The sequence below is a fragment of the Pezoporus wallicus genome, unplaced genomic scaffold (genome assembly GCF_028554395.1).
Source record: "Pezoporus wallicus isolate ANWC-B61680 ecotype Strahan unplaced genomic scaffold, APGP_CSIRO_Pwel_v1 contig_3817, whole genome shotgun sequence".
NCBI classification, from domain to species: Eukaryota; Metazoa; Chordata; class Aves; order Psittaciformes; family Psittacidae; genus Pezoporus; species Pezoporus wallicus.
In genome coordinates, this window is record NW_026635157.1 from 1,522,727 (window position 1) to 1,533,468 (window position 10,742).

Genomic DNA, 10,742 nt, shown 5'->3' on the forward strand with positions numbered 1-10,742 from the left:
GGACCTTGCTACCCGCAAAACTAACTCATTAATATAAATCAAATAATGTCGGGGGGCGGGGAGGGGGGGGGGGGAGTAGAGCGCGCGGCTGTTCATGAGTTAAATATAAGTCTCTGACTGTCCTAAACAAAGCTACCGTCCCCTTGGGAAGGGTGACGTCTCCACAGTAACGTGATTGCTTCTTCGGAAGCAGAAACGTGTAAACGCTATAAAACGCGGCAGCGCGGCGGGCAGCTCAGAGCGTGTGGCGAGATCGGAGCTCTCCTCTGCTTCCTCCTCTTCGTCATCCGCCACTTGCTGCCGCCGACGCCCCAGAGCAGCGCAGCCCCGCAGCGGGGCAGGGCGCAGGCCCCCAGCAGTGCTCCGCTCCGCTCGGCTCCGCGCCAGCCCAGCCAGCCCCATCGACAGACTCGCGGCTCCGTGAGTAACTTTCTCTCCGCCGCAGCGGCAACTTCCTAGCGGACGGGGAAGGTGTCCCCGTCCGCCGCTCCTTTTCTCCCCTCCCGGACCTGCAGGGCAGGAGCCTCGGCCGTCGAGCCGCCGAAAGCGGGTCTGACCGCCAAGGCAGCCGGGGAGGGACCCTTCCTTTTGAACGCTAAAAAATTAATGTTTTAAGATCTTCCAGCCCCGCGTGCTGCTGCCCCCAGCGCCCGGCCGGGGGTCGCCTCCGGGGGTGCTAGCTCTCCCTGTCCACCGCAGCTCCCCCTCCACGGGCACTCCGCTGCTGGCGGCACCTCCCGGGGCAAGGGCAGGGACCGGGTTGTTTGTTGGGCGGCCTGAGGCGAAGCGCCGGTGCCCCGCGCAGGGCCGGTGGTGGCGGCGGGCGGGTCGGTGGGTGACGGCTGCGCTTTTCCCTCCGCAGGTGGCAGCCATGGAGCACCGCGGCACCTCCCCGCTTCTTCTCGCCCTCGCCCTCCTCAGCGCCCTCTGCTGGCGGGCGCGGGCTCTGCCCCCGCGAGGAGCCGCCTTCCCTCCCGTCCCTCGGTAAGGGCCGCACTCCGCTTCGCGTACTGCTCTGCTCCGCGCACCGCCGCGGCTTGCCCTCCGCAGGGGAGGTCGAGGGGGCTGTGGGGAGCGCCAGTCTTCCACTGTGCTGATTTCCCCGGCAGCACACAGCGCGGCGCTGCGGTCCCTGTTGGGGTGCTCTCCCGGGTGCGCGTCTCCGCGCCCCAGACTGGGGTGGAGCACCCCTGGCCAACCCGGCCGGTGCCCGCCGAACCTGTCTTTTAAAAGCCCCGAAACACGCAACGGCGGAGGATGTGCCTCGAAATACGCTGCAGGAGATGGTGCACGTCCATCTAAGCAGCCCGGGTTTTTCTTGCGGGAAAGGTTCTTTACCTCCGACTAATAGGAATGCTAAAAATTCTTCATCATAAACGAGGGGTAGTGGTCCGTATGGACCTATGTGTAGTTTTTGTGCTGCTGCATGCTTTGAATTGTTGAAGATGTTGTTAACTGTTGAGCTAAATTAAGTCAGATGGCAGAAACGTGCATTTTACATTTAGGCAAGAGGAACATAAAGTGTAAAAAGACCAGTTGAAAACAGTATAGCAGAACACCATGGCCACTGATTTTCAAAAAGTGACAAGTTGGTTTATTTTGCATAACTTTACAATTTTTAAAAATTTTTTTTTTTATTTTTTTTTTTTTGCCAGGGAGAAGTCTTACATGCCTCAGATATATAAGTAGTACTAATAGCTATAATAACTAATGGCTAAAATTGCAGGGACAGGAGCCTGTCCTAGTTTTAGAATGACTTTTGCACGTCATCACATGCAGGGGTTTACTGTGGCAATGGGAGCTTGTTGTATGCCACTGAACATAAGAGCAGCTAGAGGAAACACCTGATACCAAACTACTGCTACGCAGTCAGATTGCCCTTGACAAAACTTGACAAACCATAAGAAAGAGCAGGTTATGAAAATATGAAATAACTGTAAATCAGTTTATAGAGAGCAATTGCCATGATTAAGAGGTTAAATGTGGACCTTTTTTAACTGTCAATTAGCAAATTAGTTTAAACATGAAAGAATAAAACCACGCATGTAAAGATACATGACTGTACTTAGTATTTAGTTTGAAGTTCTTGAGGATGTATTTACTTTCTCTAGAGATGGGCTAATACTGCTTCATACTGCATATCAATGCATGTTTTAAGTCTTAATTGGAAGGTAAGTACTTTGTAGAGACAGTTTTCACTTTGCATGACTGGAGGCTGGTAATTCCATCCATTGTTTATATAAAATATAGTTGTCACTTGAGCTGTAATTGCCATAGGTTATGCATTGTTCACTGGAATAAATTATGTGCACCGACAACATATATCTAGAAAATATGCATTAGAGGGAAGGATCTGTTATGCCAGTTACCACTGAGCATGGATTATACCTGAGACTACTTTAAAATGCCTCACAGGTTAAAGTAGGTAGATGTGCATTTTGACACAAACCAGAATGTAAGCTGCATTGAAGTGTTGCACATCCCCAGTTAACTGTACTTGACATGGTTTCCTTCTCCAACAGACTGGGAAACAGAATGCCATTTGATGGAGCCAGTGAACCTAACCATGCCCACGGGTCATTAAAGTCTGAATCAGACATTTTGCAGAACACACTACCTGAAAACGAGAAATTCTATTTTGATCTGTCCAGAATTATTGATAGGTGAGTTTCTTTATTGCTATAAATACAAATGATGACATGCTACTTGAATTACGTCAAAAGATTGGTCACATTTTCAAACTGAGAAATAGGAAAGGGAGAATCAATTATAGAAAAAAAGAAAAGAAGCACGTGGCCTCTGGTTGCAGTAAGAATGTCTGCAGAAATGTTGATTGCATTGCCATTCTGGCATGATGAATTCACTCACTTGCCAGGAAGAGCTAGAAAGTATATTGTGAAAATCCGGAAGTTGTTTTATAAAATTAGCTTAATTCAATATGTACAATAGATAAGGAAAGCAGTATGTTTACAAAATGAACGTTATCAAAATGATACGAACGCAGGTTGTATTGTAGAGTTTATTTATTGTCCATTTCAGAAATACAAGGCATGCTGATGGAATTTTCACCAGTGTCTACAGCCATCTTTTGGCTAAACTTGCTGTGAAGAGATATCTGCATTCGCTTATTAGAAAACGAGTTAGGTGAGGTGACACTTACATTAGGTAGATTTTTGTCCTAGCTGGCTTCACTGGCAATTTTTTACCCTTCTGTACATAAGTTCTCAATTTTGTGATTTAGAGATAATGAAACACAAGCTGATATAATGATGGGGGAGCTGAAAATCCTATATAAGATCTTAGAGGTATTTGTTACTAAATGCGTATGTTGCTATTTATTCCTGATACAGCTGTGAGGGATAGAGTGACAGACACTGCACGTAACACTGGTGATAAATACTGGCAATGTTGTAATGATTATCACACCAATTTGCTAATTTTTTTCTTCTGGTAGTGTTTTTACTAGCTTGGCAGATGAATGGCAAAAGTAAATGCAAAATGAATGATTACTCACTACTTATATAACAACAGGGGAATGCTCAATGAAATTAAAAAATGTTTGGTTTACAGAGAAAACAAGAATAATCTTTTCTTTCTCCCACTGAAGAACATATTGCCAGATGTTTGAAAGATCTGTAGTACAGAAAGATTCAAAAAAGAATGAGGCAAATCCATAGACAAGGGGACTGGATGGAGCTTCCAGACCAGGATGTTTGTGGGGATGATAGGATGCTAGGAAGGAACACTGCATACTTAGTTCCCCGTTTTCACATCCCTAAGCAGCAGCTGCTGGTCCCTTTTGGAAAGGAGTAGTTGAATACTTTGGTCTGACCCAATATGACCGTTCCTTTGAGTGCCTACTTCATATGCTCAAAACCTAAGTGAAAATTAGGTCCTGCATTTATGTCAATGCTGCCTTTGTTCCAGAACACAGAGTGCCAGTTTCTCATACACTGTAAGCTAATACAGATCATTTAAAGCAGAACACACCAAGGCTTTTCAAGATTGTGCATGAAAAATAGTCCTCTAAGTTTTGATTTCACAAGGTGTGTTTTATCTCTTGATACCTCCTTAAAACAAATATCTGTAGCATGTTTGTGATGCTGCACTTTTACTGAGAGGCAGGCTGTGTTCTCACTGAGTTCAGTATGAACAGTGAGAACTTACTGTGACTTAAACCAGTCTGCACCTGAAAAATAAAGTCAGATTATTGAAAAGACTAAGCTGGACTATGAGAACAGACAGGAGGGAGTCATAAAATCCATACTCAGCCTGCAGGATCTCTGGGATGGGGACTCCAGAAATCATTGAATATGGATCCTAATTGCATGGAGCATGGCAGAGTTGAGCAGGAGAACAAATTCAGTGGAAGTTGTTCCTAAAAAGACTGAATACTGATCCTGAGAGTTTCATTCTTGTTACTAAAAAATGTAGTTAGCAATAGAAGCAGTGACTTCTTTTCAACAGAAGATAGATACAAAATCACAGTTGGAAATGAAAGCTGAAATGAAATTTTGAATTTACTTAGCTAATCAACATTATAAAGTTTGTTTCACTAATATAATTGTATCTTCTTTTAAATGGATATTGTCTATTAATTTTTTCTTTTTAATTGTTGCATTGCCAGCTCCCAGGACAGTCCTGTCAAACGCCACTCTGATGCTGTCTTCACTGACAACTACAGCCGCTTTCGAAAGCAAATGGCTGTGAAGAAATACTTAAATTCAGTTTTAACTGGAAAAAGAAGGTACTACAAGAAAACAAATATATATTCTTTCCGTACTTGTATGGTATTGAGACAGAAAAGATTTATGCCCATGTATAGATACAGAGAGGACAAACAAAAGGCAATGAACATTAATGACTTTGTAACATAATTGATAACATGGTTTTCAAATACAGACAGCATTTTCTTCTAGACTGTAACAGACACTACAATCAGATTAGAATAAAAGAATAAAGAGGAGACAGCATCTGGCAATTTTAAACAGATTCTGACAGATTCTTGAAATGGTTTTATTTATAAAAAAAAGACTCTTAAGGAAAAATCCACTGAGCTACAGAACATGAACAACAATTTTATGAACAAAATGTAGTATTTGTTGTACAATTGTCTGCCAGTAAATGCATAAAATGCAAATTTAGAAGTCCGAGAAAGTACCTATGTCCTAGTGTATAGGTGGGACATGCCAGCATATGTTTTTGTAGACCTTATATTCTGTTTGTATATTCACTCCTTTAGACAACTGCTTTTAAACATCACATGTCTTCATCCATTAAACATGCTATTTCATGTGATGTATAAAACTTTGGTACAAGTGTAACAAAATGCGCAATAGCTACACTGCTTTTTCTTCTGAGAGCAATAAATCTTGTTTCTGACCCGCAACAGCCAAGAAGAGCTAAACCCTTCTAAACTTCGAGATGAAGCAGAACTTCTTGAACCTTCCTTTTCGGAAAACTACGATTCTGTAGATGAGCTGCTGAGCCACCTCCCACTGGTATGCCCAGATTTTCTTTCCTCTTGCTGTCTATTACTTGACTTGACCCATAAAATGAGATTATTCATACATGAAATGTGGCCTATCAGAAAAGTGGAATCATCTAGGAAAGCCATGTTCCATGAAACGCTACATGTTTCTATAGGAATTGTGTCTGAATATAACAATCATTTTAATAACAATAATTAAGTTATCCCATGGTTACTGTTATTGAAAATTCCTAATTAAATGGCACTGTTAATAATGCACCTAACTCACTTGGATGTTTCAACTTGCGTGCACTGCCGCATAAAACCAGAATCGACTCATTTTTAATGACAAAGATTATTATTTCTTCAGAGAACAAAATCAAGGATATTCCTTTTAATTAAAAAAGAAAAAAAAAAGCTTCCCTTTTTTTTTTTTAACATCTATTTTATTGGAAGGGAGTTGCCCCTAAAACTAAGAGGTTCAGCAGCATGAGCCCTAAACATTAAGAAAGCACTTGTCTCCCATCTTATGTGTGATGCAGAGGGATCATCTGACAAGCAAATATTGCAGTTACTGCTTTCCATTTAGCTACTACTATTTTTCTAAATGTCATTCACAAATATGTTACTTTGTTTTACCAAAAGGTACCTGAAAGAGTAGTGTAGAAGTAAATTGGGCTTATTTTTCTGAAACGCATATTATGAAATTGATGATAGGATGTTTTTTGACATTCAGCTGTGTCTCAGCTAGAAGTAAGAAAGAAGGCTACTCTTGAAGATAACATCTGGGGAAGAGGGGAGATAAAAGAGAAGGTGTTTCTCCAAACTGTTGTTTCCTTCCAAGTCTGAAAGGAAATGTTTTCCTTTCCACAAATGTGGCAGTTCCTCTAAAGTTCCTAAAAATTAGAAGGAACATGAACTGCTTATACCTTAAGGAACAAAATAATTTGTGAATGATTGGATTCTGGAAAGAAATATTATTTCTAGAGAAGATTATTGCAAAAATACTTGCTTCTGGTGCAATATTTGCACCTTCTAAAACTTCTGGCACTGACCAAGTGAGAGAGTGTAGTGGTGCACTGTGTCACAGGTGTTTTCCTGGCCATATTTTCAGTCTTTTCCTTTTTTACGGGCTGTAGTGATGATCCAGATCTCCCTGGAGGGAGGTAAATCACTTACCCAGTATTGACTGTTACCAGCCGTTTTGTCCCAGTGCCCTCTTGCCGATGTGGTGTGTGTATCAAGCAACCTGAATTTGAGTATCCATTTCAAGGATACAGTTGTTTTCAAACTTAGCTATTCTGTGCTGTAGGAACATATTTGCCTAACCCTTCAACATTTTTTCCTCATCCTGCAGCCTTGTCTGCTGGCTGTAATGCCCACCAAACTCTAGTGAATAGCTCCATCTCATGCCTGTTAGTCCCAAGCGCAGCAAATGTTTTAGATCAAGACTTACTTCTTGTCCTCTATCTGCTTTTATACTTCTCACAATGCAACTGCTTACAAAATTATTTTTAAAACATACTTCTCCTTTGCTTTTCAGGACCTCTGAAGGACACCTGGTAAAGTCTATGACAAGAACAAGCTATTTTTGAGTTCCACGTAGTATTTCAATGAGATGACTTTAGTCATCAAACCAGAACAAATATGTTGTGAAGTGAAAGTTGTGATATATTTGTTTCTTATGTAATAAAAGTTGATATTTACATTGTAAATACTAGAGTTCTCTACTGAAAGCTGTACATATGGATGCCAGTTTAACTCATGAGAAGTCTGTGAGTCCATATGCTGTAAATCCTTTACTTCAATAAATTCATTTGAAAATGAGTGTGCGGCTGAAATGAGCTCATCATTACTAATTAAATGGCTTATTTTAGGTGTGGTACAACCAGATAACCCCATATGATGATAGGGATACATTTCCAGATAACTTCATAAACAAGTGTAAAAACATGGGGAAAATAATAGGCAAAGTACGTAAAACGGCATTACAAAAGTCTCTGAAAGCCATTGCCAAGCAAAAGGGAATGCTTTTCCAGCAGCTTACAATGCAACTTGAGAATATGAAAAAGTGTTAAAAGTTATTTGACTTCCAACAGCATCTTTCCCTCCTGTCCACATTTTTGATATCTTACAATATACCAGTTACATTAAGACCAGAAATGTATCCTTCCTTTTCAGTTGTGTTTTGGATGCTCTGGAGATGACGAAGCACACAAAGAATGCTGTCCCTTGATTCGTCTGATACCTAAAGTCACCAGTTATTCTACATTTAGTTGTCTGTATCTTTGATGATGAAACTATTCCTTCTACACAAAACAGATCTGAAGATACTTTACTATTTTTTTTTCAGAATGAATGTAATTTACAGAATGTGCAGGTAATAATTAATTTTATTATCATGTCAGACTATTATTGGTTTGAATCAGTGCTACACATATCTGGAGCAGCAGAGGTCCCAATAAGTGCTGTTTCTGCTGTAGTAGTAGAAGAAGATAGTATTTTTTAACTGAGGCATATACTGTGTTCTATAAGGAAGACAAGCAAGTAAGCCTTCAGTCCCCATTTAGCTTTATATCATTGAGCTAAGTATGGAACTAGAAATTTGCAGCTCATTTGCTATTGCTCTGAGTCAGAATCTGGTTGTATTTTATTAAAATTGTAGATTTAACCAATTGGATCATATTCTAAAGAATTTAAAGACCATTACAGTAAGGAAAATGTGCATGCAGAACATATGAAATGTATATTCATGCATGGTACCAGGCATAATACTCCCATGACTCTCCTCCCACCTCCTAGAAAGAGATGGAAGTAGAAAAACTTACCAGACCTACTTACAAGTTCAGTTTGGAATTTCAAGTATATTTATACGTCATACATATGCACACATAGACAGTGATAAAACTGATTTACAAGTTTCAGTTACAAGTTTACTGTTCTCATTTAGAAGGAAGCTTCAAACATGATAGAATTTGAGATTTATGGAGACTAGTTCTCATAAATATGTAGGCTTCAGATCTGCATTTTTTTCTTTTTTTTTTTTTGAATATTGGTAACTGCATGTCAAAAGAAAACCATCTTACATAGATCAGATGTTATAATTGCTATTTCTATCTAGCCTTAGCAGAATTTATTTTAGCCTAAACTAATGAATGGTCACAAAATTTAGACATAATTTTGAAGTCTTCTTTTGAGAAGTGATCCACTCTTAATTCCTATCTTATGAAAATCTGAGTGCAAAAGTGACTTTGAAAATACTTGAAGGATACAACCACACTGATGTCACACTACTTAATCATGAATTTTCTTCAGTGTATTTGGAACTTTGTTGTAATTTCTGTGATAAGTGATCTTTAAAAAAAGTAAGAGAAAAAAATTTGCCAGAAACAAAGCTGCACACAGTCTTCATACACAGAACATTTTGTTCATTCACTCAATTGAAAGTAACAAAAATTGGACTGATCAAACTTTGGACTCCAAAATTCCAGATTTTTTTCCCTAAATTTGCTTTTGCTTTAATTTATTTCCAATTTACCAATTTATTACCAATTTACACCTGGTAGAAGAACTTGTCTCCCATGTTTAATGTTTATTCTCCCCAGTATCTTAATCTGCATGCAAAACCGCAGAACCTTAGAACATGTATTCTCTGTTACAATGGAGATGGAATGTATTACTGAAAAAAGGGATGTTTATTAGGAAATCTTATATATAAAATAAATATTTAACACCTTCATTGTAATAAGTAAAATAATACTTTGGTAGCTTCCTCAGACGGTTAGTAAGTACAGTCTAAATGGCATGCTGAATTTTATGTACATTTTAGCAAAATATAGTAGTGAAAGGAGATGGTAACCTCCAGAATAACATACATGACAATATTTATGTTAAAAGATGGCTTTTAACTTGTCATAGCAACTTTTGACATTCTGTAGGAGATATAGACCTGTTAATACACTGAAACTAGTTAATTGTGGAAGATGAAGCATTCTTCACTCCAGTTCCACAGGCAAGTGGTTATAGCAAGGTTAAATTATAAATTTGAAGAGAAACTTGCAATGTTCACACAGTGAGACAAATTTTTAGTCTGTCAATGAGCCTTAACATGTCAGCAATCTTACAATCCACCTGCAAAATGTCATGAGAGTGGAATCAGTGTATTAATTAGGAGAATGAAAGGGGTAAACCTGAAGAGGATGTCAAGAGGACTGCTAGGAGTTAAAAAAATACTTGTGGGATTTAGGAAAGCATTGTTGGCAGAGAGAATACAACCACTCAGAAGGAAGGAATAGAACTGTGGAGGGTTATTAGGATATATGTTAAAAAAAAAAAAAATCTCATCATGTTTCCTCAGAATTTCACTTCTAACATAGGATAGGTACACCTGCCATCTTAGAGGGTAGAACCCATTACTTTTTTGTTTTATTGAATGGGGTTTGTTTTTCAGACCTACTTCATGGAGCTGTTAATGTAAGAGTCAGAATCACTTTTAAATGCATCTTTATCAGCACTGGAAGATGATATTTTCTGGTATTGAAAGCACAGAGAGGATTTGCATGCTTTTGTGTATGTGTACAATCATTACCCACTCAAGAGCAACCCACAGGATTGTGTATAAAACCATGAGAAATACAAAAGTTGACAAAACATTTTAAAATTACAGCCGCTAAAAATAAATGAAACCCTAACAACTCCTCTGATATTTTAAATAGCTTTGATGGGCTACGAGTATTTGTTCCACCTGAAAGTCTGAGATAAAATTTTTGTTTAAAAACATGAAAATGGATAACTTGGATCCAAAACATTGGTATAACTTCATGTATAAGAATATTGAACTCTTCCCAAAGACAGATGTTTTGGTAATACATATTTGTATACGTGAGTCATTTATTTGTTTGCAAGGTATTAAGGAAAGGTAGCTAGAAAAGGCTGTCCATTGCCTCTTGTGATACTACCTATCCTTTCCACTACTTCTTTTATTTTTCTTTGTTTTTTTCTCTCCCTCCTCCACTTACCACAAGCTTACCCACTATTTGTTAATTCTCTCACCTTTGGCTTACAGTTAGTGTGTGAATGTATACCTATGTTTGTGAGAGGAACAATTGCAGTAGACCTTAAATTTATTGTGCAGCAATCTAATAACTGCCAGCCTTAGTTATGGAAATGAATACTGCAAAGAACCTGGCACAAGCAGATTTGCAGGAGCAACCTGTCCTGCTCACATACAGTCCCTGACTTCTTACTGGAGATTTCCCATTTGGTTTGTGAC

General features: G+C 39.3%; 1 protein-coding gene across 1 annotated transcript; it reads left to right on the forward strand.

Moving 5' to 3' along the window:
• The first annotated feature begins 297 nt into the window (after positions 1-297).
• Positions 298-7,297, forward strand: VIP (vasoactive intestinal peptide). Its single transcript, XM_057405378.1, has 6 exons — positions 298-420; positions 863-984; positions 2,523-2,663; positions 4,628-4,747; positions 5,393-5,501; positions 7,014-7,297. The coding sequence occupies exons 2-6, from the start codon at positions 872-874 to the stop codon at positions 7,020-7,022; spliced, it is 492 nt and encodes a 163-aa protein (XP_057261361.1). The 5' UTR covers positions 298-420; positions 863-871; the 3' UTR covers positions 7,023-7,297.
• The last annotated feature ends 3,445 nt before the right edge of the window (positions 7,298-10,742 follow it).

Coding starts and splice junctions, on each gene's coding strand:
- VIP (XM_057405378.1), top strand. CDS start 872: ATGGAGCACCGCGGCACCTCCCCGCTTCTTCTCGCCCTCGCCCTCCTC. Junction 2,664..4,627: donor CTGTCCAGAATTATTGATAG/GTGAGTTTCTTT, acceptor TTGCATTGCCAG/CTCCCAGGACAGTCCTGTCA. Junction 4,748..5,392: donor GTTTTAACTGGAAAAAGAAG/GTACTACAAGAA, acceptor GACCCGCAACAG/CCAAGAAGAGCTAAACCCTT.